At 37.5% G+C, this 27877-nt stretch overlaps 2 protein-coding genes across 9 annotated transcripts; both read left to right on the top strand.

The window, feature by feature from the left end:
* The first annotated feature begins 49 nt into the window (after positions 1-49).
* LOC109074730 (GTPase IMAP family member 8-like) lies at positions 50-4473 on the top strand. The gene is made up of 4 exons (XM_042719423.1): positions 50-101; positions 214-281; positions 2269-2928; positions 3210-4473. The coding sequence occupies exons 2-4, from the start codon at positions 266-268 to the stop codon at positions 4127-4129; spliced, it is 1596 nt and encodes a 531-aa protein (XP_042575357.1). The 5' UTR covers positions 50-101; positions 214-265; the 3' UTR covers positions 4130-4473.
* Positions 4474-20263: 15790 nt separating this feature from the next.
* LOC109074709 (gastrula zinc finger protein XlCGF57.1-like) lies at positions 20264-27668 on the top strand. Of its 8 annotated transcripts, none has more exons than XM_042719414.1 (5): positions 20273-20343; positions 20585-20659; positions 21236-21289; positions 23466-25215; positions 27104-27668. In XM_042719414.1, exons 3-5 carry the CDS (start codon positions 21265-21267, stop codon positions 27153-27155), a joined length of 1827 nt encoding a protein of 608 aa, XP_042575348.1. In that variant the 5' UTR covers positions 20273-20343; positions 20585-20659; positions 21236-21264; the 3' UTR covers positions 27156-27668. The 8 variants fall into 8 exon arrangements, with proteins under 8 accessions (XP_042575355.1, XP_042575354.1, XP_042575348.1 ...); XM_042719416.1 differs by lacking the exon at positions 20273-20343 and adding an exon at positions 20493-20508; XM_042719419.1 differs by lacking the exon at positions 20585-20659 and having other exon boundaries at positions 20304-20324.
* Positions 27669-27877: the final 209 nt, after the last annotated feature.

Below are 27877 nucleotides of genomic sequence, written 5' to 3'. Positions count from 1 at the left end.
ACAGTTAAAAAAAAAAAAAAAAAACACGAAAATGATGCAAGTGCAACAGGGCGGGGCAAAATAAAAGTGAAACTAAAGGTTGAACAGCCGCTCGAGTCCTGGTGAGTTTATATTCTTGCGACGATAGATTTTATGCGAATGTGTTGACATTATAAACCATTGCAAATATATATTAAGATTGCTATCCTGATGTGAATCATATTTGTTTTCTAGGAAGCATTTCCACTGACTTGTGATCGGTCAGGTGTACAGGGAATTCCTTAAGATGGCGACGTGGCCTGGTGAGAGTTTAGTTTAGAGCCCAAATTATGGCTGTGAATATTCGACTATAAGTAGTTATTTGAATTGTAGTTAACATTTGGATAAAGCTGCACACGCAGTAAAGAGCTACTTCATCACTGACACGAGATAAAAGACATTTGTTTCATACAGTGGATATCTTCACTTTGCGACATTTTTATTTTCCTATTTTACAAAGTAGCTCGTATTTGTGAACGTAATGAAACTGAATCGCAAACACAATTTCCCGTTTGACTGATGTGATCAATAGTAATTAAAACGGGGATCTGGCGTTCAGTTGAAGGGAAATGTAGTTGTTATTCTAAGGTCAGTAGCTATCCACCTTTTTCTGAACGCGGAAATCTGGAACGATCCTACTGTATTTCCAGTCTCTGGTGTTTCTAGTCAAATTAACATATATTCCGAGCCGATAATATAGATCAAGATACATTTCTAGTTTAAACATTATTTATTCTTCAGACTTTCCTCTTTAAATGCAGTATCGAAGTTAAAGTAAATGCATCAGGTGTGTGCAAAGTGAACCACATTTGGTTTTTGAGCACTGAAAATGGGTAAGTCCGTCAATATAAACATGGAGCGGCTTTGAAAACACCATATCTATGGGAATGAACTATATGGGGCCTTAAAAAAATTAAGATTTCAAAAGGAGTTACAGCCATGCAAACATTGGAAAAAAATAATATTTATGGCACTCAGACATGTATGTACTATGCAATTGTGTTGATAGAAAATCACAAGATACATATCTAGTTTTAACATTATTTGTTCTTTAGATATTCCTCTTAATAATAATAATAATAATAATAATGTGTATGCAAAATGACACATTTGATTTTTGACCCCTGAAAATGTGTACAATTGTCCAATTTACTCATGGAGTCAAATTAAGATCTTGATATCTCTGGGAATCATTGAGGGCCTTTAAAATGAAGATACCAAAAATGTTTGTTAAAAGCCAGAATCTAAAAGGATATTAAGTTATCTTTAATACTTCTTGGGTTACAGGCATCTAAACTTAAGTTAAAAAACACAAGAAGTACTTTTTGCCATTTTTAGAACTCTCCCCGTTTCCATATAATGAAACAAAGGTTGCTAAAGTCAACAGATTTTACTTATGGATCTATCAATCTATAAGGAAAAATAAAAAGAATGATGCTGCTGTTTTCTGAAGTCATTTTTACACCACTGTAATTTGGCTCCAAATCTCGGGTGAAAATTGTCATTTTGTCCCGCTTCTACAAAATAGTGGATTACTGTTTGTCTTTCTACAGAAGAATTATTAACAAAATCAAAAATCTGAGCTAAGGGAAGTTTCTGAAGTTTGGTTGATTTGACACAGAATGACCAAATAGTGGTTTACTGATGGTAATAATCAAGACAACATGTTTATAGGCTGGTCAAGAGAACCCTTCCCTGAGTCCTTCACTATTCTGATCAGTGAAATCTTTCAAGGTGTATTTTTGGTCTGTTAACCGTTTGTTGAGTGCCCACCTTCATTATTGTGGTTTGTGAAGTCTTTCACAGTGCTGTTTGGGTCAATTGATGCTTAACATTACTCACAACAGTGACGACACAGACCTGGGAAGTGTTAGTTGAACAAAACTGTACCGTGAAAGACTTCACAAATCATGAAGAATGATGTGTTATTATTTAGAGAGCACACTACAGATGAAGCAGATTTAGATTTTAACCAAAAAAATAGTTGAGGAGAAAAAGTTGAGGTACATTAACTTGATCTCAAAGGTGTTCCTGTGTCTCAGTGGTAGAGCATTGCATTAGCAGCGCAAAAGGTTGTGGGTTCGATTCCCAAGGAACACATGTTAGGTAAAAATGTAAGCCTGAATGCACTGTAAGTCGCTTTGGATAAAAGTGTCTGCTAAATGCATAAATGTAAATGTAACTTGGGAAATTTCAGTACATTTGAGCCTGTTCTACACAATCATTCTCCATATTTTCTGTCTTTTTCAGAGATGTCAGCAATCAGCTTCAGTCCAGATGATCCAGTGATCCGGATTCTTCTGATGGGCAGAGACGGTTCTGGGAAAAGCTCATCTGGAAACACTATACTAGGAGAAAGAAAGTTTAAAGTCCAAAAACGTAGGAAGAAACACGAAGCTGAAGTCTGTGAAGAAGTAATGCAGATTGGTGGGAAGCAGGTGCACGTGATAAACACTCCAGATCTGCTGGATCCAGATTTGAGTAAAGAGAAGCTGAAGATGTTGAAAGAGCAGCTTGTTTCTCGATGTTCAGCAGGTCTCAGTGCAGTTCTGCTCACAGTTCCTCTAGAGGAACCTGTGCAAAATGAAGAAGAGATCCTGGATTATATTAGACATTTATTTGGTCCTGAAGTTCAGAAATACATCATGATTCTGTTCACACACAAAGATGAACTGGAGGATCTGGATGAGACCATTGATGAACATCTACAGAAGAAAAACAATGCAGATCTACAGCAACTGGTGTCTGAATGTGGAGGAATGTTTCACTGTTTCGATAACAAGAAAAAGTCAACTGATCAGATACAAGAACTACTGCAGAAGATTGAAGGAAGGATGATGGAGAATGGAGGGAAATTTATCATGAAGCAAATGAGGAGACGTAACAGCATGGAAACTGCTAAAATCAACTGTAAGATGATTTGTTGGTGTAAATTAATTCGATAACACATGCAAGTTATTCATTAAGTGTAAGGCACTTATATATTTCATGCATGATTAATGAAGAGAATGTACAAAAGTATTAAATGTATGGAGATATGTCTGTGATTGGCTACTTTGCTCAATGCTGTTAAAAAGCATTGTAAATAGAAACCTATTTCAGTGAGAAAGGCCCTTCAAAAATGCAAGAATTTATTGAAAATATTGAGATTTAATTACACAGTACATTGATGATTGATCTTTCTGTTGTAGTTTCAGGAGAGTCTCCATCAGAAGATCCAGATGTGATTCCAGTGATTCCTGAAAGGAAAGACCAGATCAGGCTGGTTCTGCTGGGAAAAACCGGATCTGGGAAAAGTGCCACTGGAAACACCATCATCGGCAGAAACGTGTTCAAATCCTCCACTAGTACAGTCTCTCAGACGAAACAGTGTCAGTCAGAAACTACAGTGAGGATGGGTAAACAGATCTCAGTGATCGACACACCTGGACTTTATGATACTGAACTCAGTGAGGAGGAAGTTATAAAAGAAATAGTTAAATGTGTAATGTTCACTTCTCCTGGACCACACACTTTTATTATTGTGATGAAAACATCTCGATTCACTGAGGAAAATAAGAAAACAATAGAGAAACTCAAAGAAGTGTTTGGAGAACAGATAATAAAACACACCATGATCCTCTTCACACACAAAGATCAGTTAGTCAAGGAAAATAAAACCACTGAGCAGTTTCTAAAGGAAAGTGACCCAGAACTTCAGTCCCTCATACGCAGTTGTGGAAACAGATTCGTCTTTCTGGACAACAACTCTGCCAGTTTCCCACAGTTCAAAGATCTGATCAGTAAAATAGAGATGATGGTGGCAGAAAATGGGAGGCACTTCACTAATGACATGTTCAGTGAAACAGAGAAACACATTCAGGAGATTCAGAAGCAGAAATGGGATGAGAAAGAGAAGCAGCACAAACAAGTCCCTCAAACAGAATGGGAGAATATATACTGCCGGTTAGCAGAGTGTCGACGTGATGCTCTGGAGTTCATTGTTGCCGAAATCTGTGTAAGCAGTTTAGCTTTATATCTGAAGAAAGCATCAATAAAGCCTGCAGTTGGTCTTGAGGGGGCTGTGATCCTGGCTATGAAGATAAAACAGAGGATGTGTGCAATTCAGTGAGAGCACTCAATGATAATTACATATATAAGCTTACTGACGGACCAGCAACCTGTTGAGATTTTTTATAAAACTGTTTAAACTGCTGTTTAAAATTCTGTATTATATTGTATTCTTTATTGCCACTTGATGGCTTTTTTAGAACGCTAATGTGTTTTACACACTGTGCACTTTTATATTATAAACAAATGCCTAATGACACTGGAATCCACTAAACTCATGTAAACTGGAGCAGCTGTTTGAGGGATGGAGATTTTAATATTGTGAGTACTCAGAATCTGTCATATTTTCTTTCACAACCAATTAAAGGATTAGTATACGCAAAAAATGAGAGTTCTGTCATTTTGCACTAACAGCCTACGCAACTACCTCATTTAAGATCTAGATTTGGATTTTAAATGTGCATTAGGTTCAGAATGATCCGTTTGCACTGAAGTTTGTTAAAGAGTTGATTTGTTGATCTCATAAGTGATTGAGCTATTCTGTTCATTAGACATTTTAATGAAAATGACAAATCAAGCTGAAATCTCTAGATTTTTCAAATACAGACGTACAAAGTCCTTCTAAACTCAGGAAGGAAGATCAAGAGAAGAATGAAGGATCACTGGTATGAAGGATACTCATATCTCAGTGTGCAGTGATCGTGAAATTACAGGTATGTGCTAACAAACAAATCATTTGGTTAAGACATCAAGTAGGAAAATAAATAATCAGAATAATAAATATATTCTGAGCTCAAAAATGGAAGTGTGCTTAATACACTGATAAAAAATGATTTTGCGGTGAAGTAAATACTACATAAAAACAAAAGTAATTTCTACATTAAATAATTTAGTTAAGGCAAGAATTAAAAAAAAAACAAGTAAATTCTATGTTAGTACTCAATTTAAGCTTGTAGAAATTAAAGTTGGAATTCATAAGTGTATATTTTACTTGGAACCGTTTGTTATGTTTACAAGGATTCTTTAAGCAAATATCAAAGTTATGATCTCATATTTCCCATCATGCACTGGGGCATGAATAATTAAAAATGTAAAATTTTTCACTGTTTTCGAGTTGTATTTACACTGTTTTATGGTTGCTTTTGATGTTAGGTTGTGTGTGTGTGTGTGTGTGTGTGTGTGTGTGTGTGTGTGTGTGTGTGTGTGTGTGTGAACTTGTCCCTTTTAGACTTGCACTCTATTAATTTACTACTTGTTTTCTTTAAAAAAAAAAAAAAAAAATAAATAACACTAGCTTCTCTAATCTTTAATCTATTTGTTTTCTTTTTATTTATTATAGCATTTCAGCATTTCAGACCTGGAGGTATATGCAACATTACGACCCTTTGAAAAAATCTGAATATGAAAGCAGAGTTTTTACAAGAAGTAGATGATCGCTGGTTTCTCCACAGTCACATGACACGTAAAACCAGATGACCTTCCAGTAAGTCACAGTTTGGCACATTATATTGGGGGAAACAATTAAGATGAAAATATTAAAAAATTGATAATACAAAGCGCAAAGGCGGCGCTGAAAGGTCAGAATTAAAACAAAGCTCTAGAAAAATACAATGAATTACAAGGCACTATTGCAGATTTACAGCCTATGGTCCTTAAAATTTCAGTCCCCTCTTAAAGTCTTGATAGTTTCAGATAGACAGAATCCCTCCTTGACAGGCTCTCTGTTCACCGGAGAAAATGAGCTGTAGTCTAATGCAAAATTACACCCATTTGCACACATTAAATGCAACCCAGATAGCATTGATACAATGTTGAGTTTCTTGGGTCATCATCTTGGTTGAGACTGATATTTCAATATTTCAAGTATGTTGGATCAACATTGAAATTTTAATGAAAGCTGACAGCACACACAGGGAGGAGATTACCCAATCACTGAGGCGTTTTCAAACCATGATGGACATTTTTGCTCTTCTGTTTGCAGCATTGCATCATGGTCACAAGGCATGTTGTTTTCCTTGTTGTTTGCTGGCTGTCCTTTCCCTTTTCCTTTACTTGTGCTGAGTTGACAGTTTCACTTTCTCTACTAGCTATATAAATTTGCCCATCACAATAAAGCTTTGAACCTTTAGTGAACTACATTATTTGTCATTCTTGGTCCCGGGTACACCGCTTTCTGTGCTCCATCACTCAGATTAGATCTTCTCAAAAAAAAAAAAACTATATTTCAACAATTGGGGGATCGTCCACAAAGTGGGGATTCTCCCTAAGAAAAGGCCTGAGATCGAGTAGAACAAGCATGCCAGACATTCCATACTTTCAATTATTTGTTCGTCAGGGACCCGAGTGTAGTTCTCATGGACACAATCTTGTTGGTCTGATTTTCGTCAGAGGGTGCAGGGATAACTAATATCTTTCAGTCGGTTGCCTGCTGCTCACTCGTACAAAAACTGCAATTTATTTAGTCATTTCCATACAACTTGCTAAATCAGTGATGAACAGAAATCAAAAGGTCTTAAAATGGCGTGCCAACTGCGACATTTATTCAAGAGCCTTTAGTCTGACCAAACCAAACATAGTATTGCAGTAGCATCAGCCTCCTCATAATCTAGTCATAATGATTTCAGAAGAGATCAGAATCAGTCAAATATAACAATTTATTATTAGTCAGGTAAAACTGAAACATGCAAATTACATAATTAAACAATAAGAAGCCAATTTAGAAAGAATAATGCAATTGTGAATCACATCAATGTTTTGACACTTCCCTTATATACACAGATCCGAAAAACGAAGAAATCTTCAAACCAGTTTTAAAAACAGAAAACATACTTTTGGTTTGTTGGGTTCTCGTGACCAAAGGTCACACCTGGCTGGAGACGGATAAACATTCTCACAGACCCCTAAAGGAGGACACACCCCTTCATCAGCAGAACACAATTCTACAGAAGTTTGCAATATTTCTTATAATACAAGTGACTACTGTGAAATTGAGACCAATTTACCAATCGCATAGAGACCTTTAGAACGATACCAAACATGAAAGTGAAAGAAAAATAACATATTCACAAGATATCACACATGTGATATATGGATATTCTTGCTTTTTTGAGGGAAAAGAGTGAGAGAGAAGAGGGGAGGCGGGAAGGGGGTTGTAAATGAACAAGGGGAGTGGTGTTGTTTGCTTTCCTCGAAGATTGAAGTATTTTTTTTTTTTTTTTGGACATTGTTAAGCACTTTGTTTAACCATGGTTGTTTTTAAATGTGCTATATAAATAAATTGAACTGAACTGAACTGAAGATCACTTCTCCAGAACAGTTTTGTTGTTTTATTGCATGACATCTGTTAATTTCATAAGGAAATAATTTCACTCCTTAACCATCAGTCAAAAATGTTCTTAAGACTAGTATTCACAACGAAAATGTATGAGTACAATGCTAGCAACATTATAACTCATCTGGTCCGCCCGAGAAATCGGGTCCGCTTAGGACCCCGAGTGATCCCTTCTTCTTCTTCTTAAGGTTTTATTGGCGGTTGACAAGCAACAAAATGGTGTATTACCGCCACCAACTGGTATGGAGTGTGGATTAAAAAAGTGACATTTTATATCCTCTCATACAAATTATTTTTTCTAAGATACTGAAAAATAAAACTGTAACATTCATTTCCAGATTTATTTTGTAAAATATCCCCTAGTTCCGAGTGATCCCATTGGCTCAACGAACATTTAATGGGTATTATTTTTAGCGCCTGATTACAATTCCTGCAAAATTGCGTTTTTATTTTTGTCGTTTGAACTTTGCTATAATGACCTTTAATGTCTTTTAAATTACATGTTTCATAGGCTAGTATATAGCCGATACTATAGGTTGTAAAATCAAACAAATCTCGTTTTTTTTTTTTTTTTTTTTGTTACTCACGTACCAGCATAGCATACAGCTACCAGATTAGGCTGCTAGGTTAGTTTATACACACAAATATATATATATATATATATAATTATATAATAACACAAATATGTGTGTGTGTGTGTGTGTGTGTGTGTGTGTGTAAATTTACATTGTTAATCTAAATTATATAATATCGCAATTGCTTGTGCAGAACCGTGTTATTGTTGTATTATACAGTACTATAATTAACAGGGTAAAATTTATTTATTATTTTAAATACTTCTTTCACTTTATTGGTGAGAAAATATTTTTGTTGTAAAGACCAAATTTTTTTCCACTTTTTAAATTTTTAAATAAATTATTCCAGTAAGAGATTGCAGGAGAAATTGAGATAATATCTTCAGTAAACAGGGATCTAACTTTCTTATTTCTATCTTTTTTTTCCTGAAAAACATATTTGACCTATTGGAGTGTCTACTGGCTCAGGGAAAGCAGTAGTTATAGTAGTAGATTGGGTGTAATTTTTAAAAAGCATACAAATTCCTGATGGTATTGCTCCCATAACTATTGCAAATTCTTTGGGAGTAACTGGCATGTTGTATTCTGAAAGAAATTCTGCATAATTCATTAGTAATCCTTTGTCATTAAATAGCTGACAAACTAAAAGTAATCCATTATTAAAAAAACGATCAAAAAATAAAGTTCTATTTTTGTATAAAATATTCTGATTGTTCCAAATAAAGAATTTATGGGGAGTGAAATTATGTTTATATATTAAAGCCCATGCCAAAAGAACCTGTTGGTGGAAATTTGAAAGTTTGATAGGAATTTTTGATAAGTTATAGTTGCACATCAATAAAAAATTTATACCTCCAATATATGAAAAAGTTTGTTGAGGGAAAATATTCCAGGTGGAGTCTTGATTTTTCAAAAATCGATGAAGCCAATATTTTGAAAGTGTAATTTAAGGAACTAAAATCAATAAAGTTTAAACCATCTTTGTTGTAAGAATTTAAAATAACAGACTTCTTCATATAATGGCTTTTGTTTTTCCAGACAAAGTCTGTTAGAGCTCTATCAATCAATTTACATGTAGGCTTATCTACATAAAGAGATTGTGCTGCATAAGAGAGGCGTGAAAGTCCCTCAGCCTTAGTGAGCAAAACTCTTCCTTTAATAGATAGATCCCTTTGAAGCCAGCAATTAAGTTTTTTCTTAGTTTTTTTCAATAATCTGATTAAAGTTTGTTGCACAACTATTTTTTTCTTTAGTTATTTCTATACCAAGATATTTAACAGTGCTTTTAACAGATTTTAACAGAAGATGGCTTTTAACAGAAGATGGCGGCGCGTCCACACGCAGCGGCTTCTCTCTGTCCCGACAGAACGGTGTTTTCATGTTTTCTGTCTTGTGAGTCGCAGTGTTTTTGTACGTCGTCATCGCGTCTATCTGTTTTTAAGCGCGCATACAGTCGTGAGTTTCTGCTGGATGTCGGCAGAGCCGCATTTTTGGAGTTAAACTCCGCGCACGCGGAACTGCTGCGAGATCTCGAACTGCTCCGGAGGCCTACATCATCACCGACCCCCTCTACTGCATCTCGCCCACAGCGGAGGCGCCACAAGCGGCGTGAGAGGAAGCAGAAGAGGGGTAAGCGCGGAGGTATCCGGGCTAGGCTAACGGCTAACCCACACAAGCCATCCATCCCCACCGTCGTACTGGCTAACGTACGCTCTTTGGACAATAAACTGGACTACATCCGATTACTACGTTCAACTCAGAGGACTGTAAGAGACTGTTGTGTGTTTGTATTCACGGAAACATGGCTCAGCGACAGCGTTCCGGACTGCGCCATTCAGCTCGACCAGCTGACGTGCTATCGAGCAGACAGAGCTCGCGTCGCGGGAGGAAAAACCCGCGGCGGCGGGCTTTGTGTTTACATCAATGACGCGTGGTGCCGCGATGCTGTTGTGATCTGCAAACACTGCTCACCCTGGTGGAGTTTATGATTATTAAGTGCCGGCCGTTCTATCTGCCGAGGGAATATACTGCCATACTGCTCGTTTCGGTTTACATTCCCCCGAACAACAGCAACAGCAACAGGAACGATGCACTAAATGAACTGTACCAGCACATCAGTGAGCAGCAGACAGCACACCCCGATGCTTTTCTCATCATAGCTGGGGATTTCAACCATGCTGACTTAAAGAGTGTGTTTCCTAAAATACACCAACACATTAACTTTCCAACAAGAGGTAAAAAACATTTTAGACTTTGTTTACACCACACAGAGAGGAGCTTACAAAGCCCTCCCCCTCCCCCACCTCGGTGCCTCAGACCACATCACTGTCATGCTAATGCCTGCATACAGACCGCTCGTTAAAGTCGCCAAACCAGTTCAGAAACAGATTCAAGTGTGGCCAGAAGGATCGTCTGAGGCTCTTCAGGACTGCTTTGATACAACTGACTGGAATATGTTTAAGCAGGCTGCCACTTATAATAACTCCACTGACCTCCAGGAGTACTCGGAGACTGTCACTGCCTACATCACCAAGTGTATTGAGGATGTAACAGTCACAAAAACCATTACTGTCCGGGCCAACCAGAAGCCGTGGATGACAGGGGAAGTCTACAGACTCCTGGAGACGCGGAACGCTGCCTTCAGAGCTGGAGACGAGGGGGGCCTGAGAACAGCCAGGGCCAACCTATCCCGCGGCATCAGAGAGGCTAAGAGACAGTACTCCAGGAGGATAGCCCATCAATCCAGCCACAGCAGAGACACTCGGAGCCTGTGGCAGGGGATACAGACCATTACGGACTACAAGCCCCCACAGCGGACCTGGTGACAGCAACATCTCTCTGCTGAACAAGCTGAACACCTTCTTCGCTCGCTCTGAGGCACAAAACAGCTCCACTGCACAGAAGACTCCACCTCCTCCCAGTGACCAGGTGATGATGCTGACCCCGGACAGCGTGAGGAGATCCTTCAGCAGGATCAATGCACGCAAAGCTCCGGGTCCTGACAACATTCCTGGGCGTGTACTGAGAGACTGTGCAGCAGAACTCACTGATGTCTTCACAGACATTTTCAACATCTCACTTAGTCAAGCTGTTGTTCCCACATGCTTCAAAGCTACCACCATCATTCCAGTCCCGAAGAAAGCCATCTCCATCATGCTTCAATGACTACCGTCCTGTTGCACTTACCCCCATCCTCATGAAGTGCTTCGAACGGCTAGTCATGCACCACATCAAGTCTGCCCTCCCCCCCTCCCTGGACCCATTCCAGTTTGCATATCGGTCCAACCGGTCGACCGATGATGCCATCTCAACTACCCTCCACTCAGCACTCACACATCTAGAGGAAAAAGACTCATACGTCAGAACTGCTGTTCATAGACTTCAGTTCAGCATTCAACACAATCATCCCTCAACAGCTCATTCACAAACTGGTCGAGCTGGGGCTCAACACTTCGCTGTGCAACTGGCTGTTGGACTTTCTGACTGGAAGACCTCAGGCAGTACGTGTCGGCAGCAACACATCCAGCACCATCACACTGAACACTGGGGCCCCCCAAGGATGTGTGCTGAGCCCCCTCCCCTTCACTCTGCTGACCCACGACTGCACACCGTCACACAACTCCAACCTCTTCATTAAGTTTGCGGATGACACGACTGTGGTGGGTCTCATTAGCAACAGAGATGAGACAAACTACAGGAGCGAGGTGAGCCGCCTGGCCGGGTGGTGCAGTGACAACAATCTCTCTCTGAACGTGGAGAAGACGAAGGAGATTGTTGTGGACTTCAGGAGAGCGCACACTCAGCATGTTCCTCTGACCATCAACGGTGCGACTGTGGAGAGAGTGAGCAGCACCAAGTTCCTGGGTGTGCACATCACAGAGGACCTCTCCTGGACCGACAACACTGCAGCACTGGCCAAGAAATCACAGCAGCGTCTCTACTTCCTCCGCAAACTGAGAAGAGCCAGAGCCCCACCCCCCATCATGTACACCTTCTACAGAGGCACCATCGAGAGCATTCTGACCAGCTGCATCACTGTGTGGTATGGCGCCTGCAACGCGTCCTGCCCGAAGACTCTGCAACGCATAGTGAGAGCAGCTGAGAAGATCATTGGTGTCTCTCTCCCCTCCCTCCAGGACATTTATGGAACCCGTCTCACTCGAAAAGCCCTCTGCATTGCAGGTGATCCCACTCACCCGTCACACAGCTTCTTCAGTCTGCTGCCATCAGGGAGGAGACTGCGAAGTCTCCAGGCCAGGACCAGCAGACTGAAGGACAGCTTCATCCATCAGGCTGTCAGGAAGCTGAACTCGCTCCCGAACTTACCCCCCCCGTCCCTCTTCTGCCTCAGGCACCACTGAACTATGAACCCCCCCTCCCTCTAACATACGAATGTCATGCACCAGTCACTTTGTGCAGCAGTGGTCTGCTCACTACCTCATTCACCATGGATCTGACATCATTCTACCTCCTCATCAGTCAGTTTAATAAAATAACTGCTCTGAGCCCTTTGTCACTTTGTCACTTTTAATCAGACTGAATAAGCTATTTTTTTATGCACTAAAAATCTTTTTATCTGCACTGTTTGTTCACTGGTTTGCACTCTATCTGCCATGTGCCTTGCGCTGCTTTTATTTAACCTTATTTTTATTTTATTTTTTTCTATTATGTCTTTTTTTACGTTCCCTTATTGTATAGTTTTTATCTTATATTTTATATTTGATCTAGATTTTTAGGCTCTACTGTTAGTGTTATCTGTATGCACCGGGGGTCTGAGAGTAACGCAATTTCGATTCTCTGTATGTATGTACTGTACATGTGGAAGAATTGACAATAAAGCAGACTTGACTTGACTTGACTTGACTTGAACAGCTATGCCACAGATTAAAGAGAGATTACAACTTTTAATGGGAAATAATTCACATTTATCAATATTGAGATTTAAACCAGAAACTTTAGAAAATGACTGAAGGATATTTAAGGCTATTGAGATTTGAGAGGAATCTTCCAAAAAACAATGCTGTGTCGTCAGCCAATTGACTAATGATTAATTCTGCATTTCCAACAGTGATTCCTTTCAGGTTACTGCTTTTAATATGTAAATTGAGAAATTGCACTGCAATTAAAAACAGATAAGGAGACACTGGGCATCCTTGACGAACACCACGATTTAGAGAAAACCTGGGAGAGGTACCGTTTTTCAGTTTAATTGAACTATTTCCATTTACATATAACATTTTAACCATCCTACAAAAATAATCACCAAAACCAATTTTTTTAAGTGCTTGAAATAAAAAACCATGTATCAAATGCTTTATAAAATAATCTAAAAAAAAAGATAAAGCTGTCATTAGATATTAAATCAGAATAAGCTAAAATGTCTAATATTAATCTTATATTATTAGATATGTGTCTATTTGGCATAAAGCCAGATTGTGTTTCATCAATAATAGAAGGCAACACTCCCTTTAATCTTTTGGCCAGTACTAAAGCAATTATTTTATAATCATTGTTTAACAACGTTATTGGACGCCAATTATCTAATAAAGTAATATTTTTACCTGGCTTGGGAATTAAAGTGATCAGCCCTTGGCATAATGTGGGTGGAAGAAAATATTCTATTTATGCTTTCCTTAAATACGTTTAACAAAAAAAAGGGGCTATGTTTTTACTGAACATATGATAGAATTCTGATGTTAGACCGTCTGTACCAGGGGACTTATTCATTTTTAAAGATTTAATTGCTTCCTCGATTTCTTTTAAGGTAATGGGAGAATCACAAATGGCTTGATCGGGGTTACTTAATTGATTAATGGAAAATAATGACTCAAAAAAATCATGAGCATGTTGTTTGTTAAATTTAGAGGTGTACAAATCGTGATAGAATTTAGCACAAAAATTTGCAATGGCCTTTTGGTCTTCACAGAGAGATCCATTGATTAGAAGCTTTCCAATCAAATTTTTTTTCATTTGTAATTTTTCTAGTCTAAAAAAATACGAAGAGTTTTGCTCACCTTCCTCAATCCATCTTTTTCGTGATCTTACAAATGCACCCTGAGCCTTTTGTTTATAAAACTCATCTAACGCATTTTGATGATGAACAAGCTCAACTTTTTCAGCATCAGACAGAACCATTTTAGATAGAAGATTTGAGATTTTATATATTATAATGTTCTCTTAATTTTTTTTCTTTTTAGCCAATTTGCTACTAAAAGCAATTTTATGTTTACCAATTTCATGTTTCATCAATTCCCAAGTACTACAAAAATTGTTTTCCTCATTAGCTTTTTCCCAATAATTAGTGATTATGAAATTTAATTTTATCCTTTACTTCATTATACTTAAGCAATGAAATATTCAACTTCCAATATGAGGTAGTTCTTTGTAAATTAGCAGTATCTGAAAGAGGAATGCGTATAGAGATGCATTTGTGATCAGAAAGTGGTGATGGAATAATATCAGAAGATACATTGTTTAAATCTCTATAGAGATAAGCTACATATCGATACGTGATTGGTTTGAAAAGGAATTAGTGTTCCACGTAAATAGTTTTTGAGAAGGATGAGTTTCTCTCCAACTGTCAAGTAAAGAAAATCGCTGCATAAACCTCTTTAAGTACAAACTAGAATTATCAGGAGACTTTGGAGGCCATCTGTCTAAGACGTTATCCAAAGCCACATTAAAATCCCCTCCAAAAACTAAATAAGAATTTGGATATTTGGTTAGCAAATTTAACACATGCAGCGCAAGCTCAAACTAGAGTGACACGCAAAATAAAATCAGTTTTGCAAATAAAATAATAGATATGACCATGGAAAATATAAATCGCAAAAATCATTGCTTTCGCGCGGTTTCATTTATGTTTTGCAATTCTTTATTTTTGTTTGCAAAAAGGCAAAGCAAGTTTATTTATATAGCACATTTCGTACACAATGGTAATTCAAAAAAGCAGAATTATTTTCATCAATACTTTAATTTTCTTTTGCAAAACTTTAAATATAAATTATAAAAACACATCAAAACAATCAACATTTTATATAATAAGTGTCTTTTTTCTGCTGTTAAATAAGGGTTCACTTTTATATTCCTTCATTAAAGTTCCTGAAAACGAACCGTTTTAACTTTTATTTCAGAACTGATTGAAGAAAAAGAGGAGAGTGAAGAATCAAGTGAAGTTGAGGAGAAAAATCATGCCAAAACTGGAGAAAAACCTTCAAGTTGCTCTCAAACCAAACAGAAAGGTTTAAAGAAAAGAAGAGGCAAAAAATCTTTCACCTGCACTCAGTGTGGAAAGAGTCTGACAAGCAAATATGGTCTTGATATTCACATGAGAGTTCACACTGGAGAGAGACCATACACGTGTTCACACTGTGACAAGAGATTCGTTCTTTCAGGACACCTGAAAGCACATGAGATGATCCACACTGGAGAGAAACCATACACGTGACAGTGCGGGAAGAGTTTCTCGAAAAAGAACGCCTTGCAGAGCACATGAATATCCACACTGGAGAGAAACCGTACAAGTGTCACACTGCGATAAAAGATTCAGTCGGTCAGGAAATCTGAAAACACACGAGATGATCCACAGCAGAGAGAAACCGTTCACATGTGATCAGTGCGGGAAGAGTTTCAGACAAAAAGGAGGCTTGACAACACATACGAGTATTCACACTGGAGAGAAGCCGCACTGGTGTGATCAGTGTGGGAAGTGTTTCTCACAATCATCAAAACTTAAGAATCACATGAACATCCACACTAGAGAGAAGCTGTACACATGTGATCAGTGTGGGCAAACATGTTTGTGGGCTTCAAGCCTGAAGAATAATGAAAAGTTGTGATTTTCTAGTCCGATATGGCTAGGAACTATACTCTCATTCTGGTGTAATAATCAAGGAACTTTGCTGCTGTACATGGGTGCAGCAGGCGCAATGATATTACACAGTGCCTGAAAATAGTCCCCAGCTAGTTTGTGTAGTTGCAGAGTTGCAGCCGGCAAATTTTCGTACCAAATGCACCCATGGTACAGTAGCAAAGTTCCTTGATTATTACGCTAGAATGAGTTTCTCCAATCACAAATGCAGACATGGTTTTAAGTCATCATAATCCATTATTTTGTGTCCCCACTGGATGCAACAACTGCCTCGTTTGTAATGGGTTTTTATTGTTTTTGTCCTGTCATGTCGATGTTCTGACCGGGACACACGTCATTATAGTATGTTAAGGGGCGTAACATTTCTGTCACACACTTGAGGTATTCGGCCAATCACAATGCACTGGATAGCTGGCCAATCACAGCACACCTTGCTTTTCAGACCGATGTGCTTTGTAAAAATCGATGCGTTTCAGAAGGCGGGGCATAGAGGAGAAACAATAATGTACAGTATATGGAAAATAATGTGTTTTTTTAACCTTAAACCGCATAAACACATTTCATTACACCAAATACATGAAATAATGTTCTTTTTAGCAACATCATATGACCGTTGTAATATTTTATAAATATATCGGAGTGTCTATTTACACTAGTGTTCTCAACTGCATGTCGAAAGCGTGTGCTCATTTTATAGGGCTCGAGTTATCAGATTAAATCTTGCATACCATGTTCTACTAAGAATTATATTTATTACTTCAGTACTTCTGATGTATGTTGGAAAGACATCAAAGTCACTAAGTCACTATGAAAATAAATCATCTATTCGAAGACATGATGTTACTTCTCCAATCGCCAGATATTTATTGATTGTAACCACGATAGAACAACTTAAATGTATATTGATGTGAAAGTATCTTACTGTAGTGGAGATATTGACCAAAAAAAAAAAAAAACTTCTACAAAGAGAAGCAATCTGGATGTTTTATTTAAAGTCAATGTCAACTTCAGGTTCGAATGAGGATTTTGACCTTTCATGTTTTCTGTAATAAAAATAAAATCTTTTTTTTTCTCTGTATAATGTTTTTTGCCTGATCAGGAGCGCTTTGAGATATCCAGAGGCCCCTGGGCTACAGCATTTCGATAGGCTTTTTTGTTGTTGTTGTTGTTGTTTTTGCTTCCTTCCAATTATATGTCAAATTTCGATTTTTTTCTTTCTTTCTTATTTCTTTCTAACACTTTTCTTCTTGTGAATGTAAGTGAATATGAACATTCACTCTTTGCCAGATGGTGGCGCTTGTGGAACAGCAGAATTATAGCCTTTTACATAAAATAAACTATATGAAATATACTATATGTGCTCGTGTTTGATTAATTAAATCATAGCTGTTTTCATAGGATGTTTTCTTAGGGGTGGCCAGGGAGGGGCCAGCAACCAGTCTGGGGTGGCACAGAAATCTTCATTATTTCAATATAAAATGTATTTGCCTATAATGTACAGGACTGTATAAGAGCCTAAAACACAACTGAGTACAATTAATTTCTACTTAACTGTAATTGAGGTATTTGTGAATTAGTAATACTGAGTGAACTTGACAATTTTTGTATTATTCCTCAACTCCAGGTATTTTAATAAAGGGGCTCACTATAGCTTTATTGCTCATTCAGCTTCTCAAAACTCCCAAATGCTTGCTCTTCAACATTGCATAGCCTAATCATGGATGAGACATGCAGATAGTGAAAAAATTGTGAAAAAGGCTGGAAGTCAACAGTAGACAAATTTCAGAATATAAAATGAGTTATTTTATGCATTTAAATGGTTTAATTTTCTCATATTTTTTAGTATAAGTGCACTGTGCTCACATTTATTTGTGCCTTAAATTACAGCAGATTTAGTTCACAAACAACTGACAGTTTTGACCTAAATATGATTTTCAGTTACAATTATTAATCCTAAAATCGACATTAGTAACTTACTTTTAGCAGTATCATTCGCGCGCATGCTCACAAGATCTCCCGGTTCTTACATGTGAATTCAGTTCACTGGAGACTCGCACTAAACGGTTCATTTGAATCAGTGAGTTGTCGACTCGAGAATAGCTGCAGTCGAATAATTCTAAAAGCCCCGTTCACACAGCCAGCCAGTGACAGAGCGACATAATCCCATTCATTTTCAATGGTGAGCTGACAACTTCCGTCGACATGAGCGACAGTGACCGTTGGCGAAGGAATGTGGGCGTGTCAAGCTCTTAGCTACAAAACAAACGAAAGCGGCAGAGACGTACCACTCGATCGCCGGTCTTAGCCTCCGCGCCAGGTGTTGCCAATAGGGAGCCGCTCCGCTTCAATGAGAGTAACCAGGACACCTTTATACCCAGGCACAGCTGTGCACCGGTGTGCCAAATTCACCTGATTACCGTAAATGCCTGTAGAACGAATACAGCGGCCGTGACATGTGCTATTGTGATGGCTTCTGATTACCAAATTCACCTGATTACCGTAAATGCCTGTAGAACGAATACAGCGGCCGTGACATGTGCTATTGTGATGGCTTCTGCCGATGCTGTGAGGAATCATTCTCAAAGTCTTGGGGTTTTGATGCCAGAATTTAGATCTTGTTATCAGAGACAATAAAACCAAGATATTCTGCAGGAAATCTCCCGAGTCTATGTCTGCACACTCTTTTATACAGTTTTTCCTGAAGGCGTGTTCATGTTCAATACATTTCATACATATGGTTATTGTTTATCAACTCTTTTACTTATTTTGGCTGTCATTCCATTCTCATGCTGGCCTCTACACACAGGCAGATGCATGACTATAATAGTTATCCGATACATGATTATAATAGTAGAATAACTTGATACATAAATGTTTATATTCAAAGTGATTATACTTGATTAATTCATATTTTGATTGATAAAATCTTCCACACTATCTGGGCAGTAACAGTGCGTTTCCACTGGTACGTAGCGAGCGGAGTGGAGCAAGCGTTTTCAATTCATTCCTATGGAAGTTGAGCTTAAACGCTCGCGTGGTGTATTATGGGATTGAAAGCGGTGAGAGCAGACGAGAGCATCATAAATGTTGAGCATTCCTCAACTTTATGCAAATATTGTGCTTGACATCTTTTTATTGGTAATTTTGTGTTTCAAGAATATAAGGTCCAAGGTTTGAAATTATGCTATTAGTGACTTAAAAATAAAATGTTTTTCTCTATAAAACAACTTTACGGCTTCCCTTACTGACCACATCTCTGGCGAGTGTGATTTCACCAAGTACAACATGCTCCTGGATCAACATCCTTGTTCAACCAATCAGAATTGAGATATTACTTTTCAGGAAATCCCTTGTTAATCAGCTATCATTTCCCACTGATTTTAGGAAAATATTATGGTTAAGCTTAGGTTTAGGGGTAGGGATTGGGTTAAATATATATTTTTGGACAATAATGTTGATCCAGGAACATGTCTTACTGCACTACATGTCTGACAGCAGACCTACATCTCGGAGACGTCTATTTGGCGTCTGCACTTACATCTGCAAGTGTTTGCTCATCTGCATTATGTCTTTGGGACATTTCCTTTTAGATGTCAAATAGACGTCTATTAGATGTCTTTAAGATGTTTATGATTTAGGATGCATGTAAAACATACATCTGAAAGATGTCTGTCAGACGTTTGTAGACAGCAGATGCTTTCCAGATTAAGAGATCTTTAACAGACATCTTGCAGATGTGCTATCTAATCTGGAAAAAGGGTTTTCTAATAAAAAAAATAAAATAAAAATAAAGCCACTCTGCAAATCAAGTATTGTAGAGCAGATCTTATGTTTCAATCATTGATGTTGCTATGATGATATTTTCAGATTATTTCTAGTGACATAAAAGAGTAAAAGAGTCTCTCCCTGCGTCTTAATGTACTATCAATCCTAAATAGTATGTGAGATTAGAATAAGTGTGTCCCAAAGCATAGTATGTTGAAAAGATTATGCCAAAAGTCCCCGGATGATCTACTATTTCAGGTGATTTTTGAAATGTGGATCCGTGCACACACACTTATGGCTAAAACTGCACACAATCCATTGCGCTTTGGCGAAGGATACAATCCATAACTACAAACACGAATAAAACGTGTTATAAAAACTACAAACGTCGCGGAAGCGCGCGATCGATGGTTACAGAGGTTTACAAAAAGAGGCTTTACTAATAATCAACATTCAACCTGGTATAAAAAAGAAGCAATTGTGCGACGTTATAGTATGTCCCAAAGTTTGCCCACCCTTCTACTACACACTCAAAAGTGTGTTTTTCTTCACCGAAAGAGTACATACTTTAAGGGCGTAGTTTAAGAAGGTACATTATTATATTACTTATACTATAAAGCACAGGAGACGCAGCACGTGATCCATAAATCCACAGTTAGATGGCGCTAATGATGAAATACACGCTGGCTGTGAAGAAGAAGGAGACTCTTCTGAGGTGAAGCGAGCAGTTCACGGTATTTCACTTACACAATCATCAAACACGCTCTCTACTGTTTGTTAAGCGACTTTTTACAGGCTCGTTTTTATATTGTTTTCTTTGGGTTCAGCGACACTTGTGATTCTTTTCTGGCGTCTTCCTCCTGAAATAAACATAAAAGTGCAGCAGCAGCAGCGAGCATGTGAGGAAAACATCCAGACTTCAATCTTCTCTACTCTCTTCTAATTCCACCGCATTTATTGTGCTTTTGTCTTCAGATCTCCTGGAAATCGCCACTTGAAGCTCATTTCATTTATTGCAACAGACTGAGAGTATTCGTGTGTTACTAATATGTATGTATATATGTAACAAATATAAGTATTTATTCTTGTCTATGCTTTATCTTGCCACCTTTATCTATGCTCTATCCTACCAAAATGTTTTATCTTACCATTATTTTTATTTTTCGGTGGCCGAGAGAGCTAAAAAAAAAACACCTACAAATCAAGAAAACATCTTCATCAGATAGACAGCAGATGCTGCAAATGCTCACAACGCAAACAAACAAAGAAAAGCGCTGCAAAATAAAGTTGTGAGCATGTGCAGCACCTGCTGTCAATCTGATGAAGACGTTCTCTTGATGCGCATTTTTTTTGTCTTTTTTTTTTTTTTTTTTTTTTTGCATGTGTTTTCTGAAGTTGCAAAGAGCTCCCTCGGCCACCGTGATATTTCCAAGAATGTACAATAATTGTAATCTGATATGTTTCTTGATATATGACTTTATTCGAAAGACACAGAATAATGTTAGGATTAGCAATAAAAATTATTATGAATTCGCATCAGTTACTTTACAAAGAATTGACAGACGGACATAAATCTATTTATTATGGAAACAGACTCAGTAGCTGATATATTTTTAATTTTGGCAGATTAGCTTTTCCCACCAGAACCCTGCAGAATGAAACGCACTGAAAAACAACCAGGTTGGTATTTATTTTTTTTATTCCTCATTGGCTGAAGAACAGTCATGATTCACAGAGCCATAAATCATAAGATGTTCCTGAAATCCCTTTCACGGGATCCAACAATCTCTGCAGCTGAATAAAATACAGAGAGAGAAACTTAAAGAAAGTAAACACATGATTGCGACAATATATGGTTTATCTGTGTTCTTCAATCCATGTAAGGTATTTTATAACAATAGAGTATATTTATAATGCAACAAAAATCAACATAGTCGTTATCACTTTGCAGAATACACAAATTTCATACTGATTCATACTGATTAAATTTGATACTGATTTGCAAGCTTGCGATTCGTTTCAGTTTCCGATTGAATTCGATATTGATTATTTTTGTAACTAATGCTGTAAAATATAGGGCTTCACAATTAATCTAAATTAAATTGCAAAGGCAATAAATCGCGATTAGGCAAAAGCTGCAATTGTCATGCGTATCTTTCAGTGAAGCACGGTTCTGTGATCAGCAGTAAATCACCATCCAAAGGCCGCTCTTGCGCTGAAAATCCAAATACGTCTTGAAGAAATCCAGGAAATCGCTGCAGCTGAATAAACAGAAGATTTAACTGCTTTCATTGATTCAACGTGGCTAATAAACTCACGACTATGGCAATATATGGTTTATCTAAGTTCTTATTATAATTTTCATCATAATAATGCATATAATGAAATGCTAATGACATAGCCTTTATCACTGCTTAGAATACTATGTAATATTGTGTACCTTAATTATTCTTTTTAAGAAGCCACATCATCTCACAGAATGATTTATCTTAAACACTCGACTGACATTATGAAGTGAATTCGGAGTTGAAACATGTTATTAAATGTGGTATTTTCACATGCTTTCAGATGGAGCAGCGTTTACTACACAGAGCTGTAGTTCACTGAGAAGATACGCAAATCGCTGTCATGATCGCAAATGATTTTGTCGATTTCATAATCCTAAAATTATATTGTCTTCGATTATGAATGCGATTTTGCATAGCTTGTCAGAGAACTATGGCTCTGTGTAGTAAATGCTGCTCCACCTGAAAGCAGCTGATGGAGATTTACTACTAATCACAGAACCGACTTTACTGACTAAATGCGCATGACAATCGCGATTAATCACCTTCGATTAATTGTGCAGCCCTAGTAAAATATACATGAGAGTCAGTTGGTACCACATTACCATACTGAAGGTTAAAATGAACTGATTTGAATACAAACACTTAAATTACACTCAAGTTTTTATTATTATAAAATTATGATTACATAATTATGTCTACTCAATTTTTTTTTTTTTTTAAATGGTGGCTGCCAAAAGATTGACTGATTTATTCAAACATAAATTAAACCTTGAACAAAAATAAAAAATTAAATACTGAATGCACTTGAACCGAAACAGCTTTTTAAATAATTATTTATTACTTGATTACATAAAATAATTCTTAAAGACCTCATTTAACGTAATTATTTTAATGATACTGAATAAAAAAAAAAAAAAAAAAATGAAACCAATAAAATAACCTCTATTGAAAGTAACACACAATGACGACAGCTTCAGGAAGAGCGAAACCTGTGCGCTGAATTATTTTCAGTGCTAAATTATGCACGACATTATTTTCGTCCATTTCTCTCTCAGCTGAAATGATGAAAATGCCATTAAAATTATCGGCCAAAATTACGGGGCATCCCTTGTTCTTAGCGAAATTCACTTTAGTTTGTGTTTCTGGTGTCCCACGTTCACATGCGTATACATGTAAATGAAAAAAGTTTACTGTAAATAATTTAATAATTAGAATGCTTTTAGTAAAATAAATTTAATGTTGATCTAAAAGTCGGTGACAAAAATGACAACTGTATTTGTTAATGTTAATATCACGTTAGATAATTGTGTCTTTGATCAAATATATTTAATGGTTCTCACTACAGAAACATGGGATCTGTCTATAATATAAAAAAAAATACTTGGAAGATCAGTGGACATGGAAAGTTGCAGGGACGTATAATTTATAAAAAAGGTATAAAAATGATTGTAATATTTTATAGCAGCTGTCTGCTTTGTTACAGCAGGGCTCACTTTTATGTGTTCCTGTTTTTTAATTATTTTGATGTACTAAAAATTAATTAAACTCTTAACTTGTTCTTTTTTCAGAGCTGATGGAAGAGAACAAGGAGAGTGAAGAACTGAGTGAAGTGGAGGATGAACATCATGACAAACCTGGAGAAAAACCTCGCTCAAAGACCAAAAATACATTTTTAAAGAAAAAAGAAGTCAAGAAATCTTTCACCTGCAGTCAGTGTGGAAAGAGTTTCAGAAGGAAATATAATCTAGAGATTCACAAGAGGATCCACACCGGAGAGAAACCGTTTACATGCACTCAGTGTGGAAAGCGTTTCTCAGCCAAGCCTAATCTTGATATTCACATGAGAATCCACACCGGAGAGAGGCCTTTCACATGCGATCAATGTGGGACGAGCTTCATTCAAAGACCAGCTCTTAAAGAACACATGAAGATCCACACTGGAGAGAAGCCGTTCAAATGTGATCAGTGTGGGAAACGTTTCACGAGATCAAGAAACCTTAAAGAACACTTGAATATCCACACCGGAGAGAAGCCGTTCACATGCACTCAGTGCGGAAAGAGTTTCACAAGGAAATCTATTCTAAAGAATCACATGAGGATCCACATTGGACTCAAGCCGTTCAGATGTGAACAGTGCGGGAAGAGTTTCTCCACTAAACCAAATTTTGATGTTCACCTGAAAGTTCATACCGGAGAAAAGCCGTTTATGTGTGATCATTGTGAAAAGAGATTCTCAAACAAACAATGTCTTCAGGTTCACTTGAGGGTTCACACTGGAGAAAAACCCTTCACATGTGATCACTGCGGGAAGAGCTTCAGTCAAAAACCAAGTCTTATGGTACACATGAAGATCCACACCGGAGAGAGACCGTATGTATGCGAACGATGTGAAAACTATTTCACATCCAAACACAGTCTTGATGCTCACATGAGAGTACACACTGGAGAGAAGCCGTTCAAGTGTGATCAGTGTGGGAAACGTTTCACGAGATTAAGAAGCCTTAGAGCACACATGATGATCCACACTGGAGAAAAGCCGTTCACATGTGATCAGTGTGGAAAGAGTTTCAGACGCAAACACAGTCATGAGATTCACTTGAGAGTTCATACCGGAGAGAAGCCGCATGTGTGCCATCAGTGTGGGAAGGGTTTCTTCCTATCAGCACACCTTAAAACACACATGAAAATCCACACTGGAGAGAAACTGTTCACGTGTGATCACTGTGAAAAGAGATTCTCACACAAACAAAATCTAAAGGTTCACATGAGAATCCACACCGGAGAGAAGCCGTTCACGTGTGATCAGTGCGGCAAAGCATTTATTAGGGCTTCAGTCCTGAAGGCACACCTGACAGTTCATACAAAGGAGAAACCGCATTCATGTTCTGTGTGTGGAAAGAGATTTTCACTGCCGCAAACTTTACAAGTCCATCAGAAAACACATACTGCTGTGAGAGAGTACATGTGCTTTGAGTGTAAAAAGACTTTCACTTCAGCACGCTATTTAAAACAGCACCAGATTATTCACACTGGAGAAAAACCTTACAAGTGTTCACACTGTGATATGAGATTCAATCAGTCTTCAAATCTGAAAACACACGAGCGGATCCACAGCAGAGAGAAACCTTACAAGTGTTCACACTGTCACAAGAGATTCAGTCAGCCAGCATATCTGAAATTACACGAGTCGATCCACACTGGAGAGAAGCCGCACACGTGTGATCAGTGCGGAAAGAGTTTCGCTATTAAAAGTTACCTGAAGATACACGAGAAGATCCACGCAGTGGAGAAACCAGATCAACGCAGTCTCAAATCACAGTAAGTAGTTCATCTTTATGTCAACAAACACTAAAATCTTGAAGTTGGTTTGGTTTGTGTGCTTTTCCAGCAGCAGCTCATAGAAATGACTCAGTTGGTAGATGTTTTCACACAGTGGCTCTCATTTATAAAACAAGCGTTGTTTCCATGTGCAAATTGGCATTTATCAATGGGCAAATACTGTTGGTCAACAAATTCTGATGTTTCTGCATAGCTCAGATGTCAATCAGCTTGGGTTGTGTAGGAAACAATGTGATTTAGGCGAGCACAATTAATCATTTGTAAACCGAATTCGCGACTTGAAAGTGTGCGATTTTCAAATATCAAGAGCTGTGATCATTTTGACTATCAAACATGGTAAAAAGCATCAATGTAGTTTTTGACAGTTTGCTTCATGCGCATTTTACTTTGATGCAGAGTTTAACCAATAGGGGGCATTTTAACACCGCACGTGCTGACTAAACGAGCAAATAACGCCATCTGGAAAAGATAAGCGGGAGTGGGAGCAGCAGTTCAACTTCCCAACAAAGTGGGTCTGCAGAAGAAACTGCAAAATGAACTAAGTCACGTGCAAAACAAATATTCTCTGTTAAAGTAATCCTTATGAAACGCATGCGATGTCCAGTTTTCCCGTCTCTGCTCATTATCTCTAATGAGGTCACCAGCCGATGGCACTTTTCAGATTCTTAACATCCACTTGAGATGCCCACATCGTCTCCGTGTAAACAAAACAAGTTCATCCCGGCTACTTTTTGTTTCTGGAAGAAGACGCACTGAGAGAAATAACCCAGAATTTACCTCACAATGCAATGCGTGTCGCAGCTAGATCCAGTGGTGAATATCTCTCTGAAGAGTAGCCTTAGATTATCTGTTGTTATTGTGACAAAACTTGTACACATTTTACTACTTAGACTTTTCTAATTCCTGACTACATGTATGAAATCAAGTGAAACATTTTTAAATAGGTGTAATTTCATTGTCTATATGTCTCACAACGCCAGGATGTTTGTTTAATGTTTTAACATATAAAACCACAAGATATAAAAGTAGTGTGAAAAACCCAGATTATTTCACTCCCCTCACACTCTTTCTTGCCTGCCTCGGCTCAGTCACATTCATATTGGTGGCCCATAATGGGAGGCCATTTGTGTCTCAGGTGTGAATCATTAAATTTTCATGGCCATTTTCACTCCCTCGCATAAAGCCAGTCTATCAGAAAACACGTTTTACAAATGTTAAATCAATATATTGTTTTCTGTAAATGGGTGAACAGAATAATTTTCACATCATTTTGTAACAAAAACTCTAGTCTGCCACATCCAGTTCTCAAAAATCTTGTGAACAAACATTCTGTATGTTTTATTGCTTTATTTCAGCGACTTTTAAAAAAATAGAGTTTTTCACTAACCACGCATAAACCATTGTTTTCTCAAAAACACAAACATGTACATTCATGCTGCTTACACTGTACTTCTACTTGTTGGGAAGTTGATACTGTAGTTATTTTCTTAATTTGTCATGACAGATGTTTGCATCATGACAACTTTATTAAAATAAAAATAGCCACAATGTTTAAGAGGTTTAAAACAAACAGAAGCACAGTGTAGCAGTTTGTGATTATGCTTGGCCTTTCTTTGGTCCTGTTAAAACCATCAAACCTACAAACAACAAAAACAACCTGTTGCTCTTTTATGAAATGGTAGCAAATCGCATTTTAAATCGCAAATTGCAATTTTGATCAGAAAAAATGCAATTAGATTTTTTTTTTTCCAAATCGTGCAGCCTGTATTGAACTCATCAGTGATCTTGACTTGGGGGTTTTCATCACTTTTCATTTCACATTTGTCTCTCATTTCTCATCTCTCACTTGATTTAATGTTTATTTTAGACCTGATGGACATGAACCAGAAAGAAAAAACAGAAGAAGAAAAAAATTGTGAGCTGCACTCAGTGTAAAAAGAGACTGACATGGGTATCAGTCCTGAAGAAACACCTGAGGATTCACATAAAGAAGACTCACTCGTGATATTACAGCAGAAAAGACACGGCAGTGTGAGTTTAAGCGAAGAAAGACCTTTCATACAGAAGATGAACTGAAAGAGCACCAGAAAATTCACTCTGGAGAAAAAAACTTTCAAGGCATAGTTCAAGGAGCTGAAGAACAGGCCATAACATGTTTAAGAAATGTAACTCTGATAGCATTTTTTAACTTGTTCTTAATTGTTTTTGATAAGAACATCTAGTTTCTCTTCCACTTCTACTCTTCTGTGCATATGCAAGATATTCTTTTGCAACCAGCCACTTTGCTTCTCCTCATCTCTTTTTAGTTAGTACAGAGGGATCTGTCTCATTTAGATTCACTTTGACTCAATTTTTATACTTTTATACATTTTAATACTTAATTGTATTTGCGACAAGTAATGATTGATTAAACACATTATTCCTGTCATCAACAACTCATTGGTAATGTCCATTTTTATTTTATGCTCATTCTGTTCGTGTCAAGAATAAATTTATTTCTAAAAGCCATGAAGTTTACTTATTATGTTTTCTTTGGGTTTTTCCATGATTTATTCTCAACTCAGGTTTTAAAAATGCCTAAAATATATTTCACCACACACATGACTGACATTAAAGGAGATTAACAGTTTCACTCTTGATA

This window comes from Cyprinus carpio, chromosome B3 (genome assembly GCF_018340385.1).
Source record: "Cyprinus carpio isolate SPL01 chromosome B3, ASM1834038v1, whole genome shotgun sequence".
In the NCBI taxonomy this organism is placed as follows: domain Eukaryota; kingdom Metazoa; phylum Chordata; class Actinopteri; order Cypriniformes; family Cyprinidae; genus Cyprinus; species Cyprinus carpio.
The sequence above is the reverse complement of the archived record's forward strand: the minus strand, read 5'-3'. Positions and strand labels throughout refer to the sequence as shown.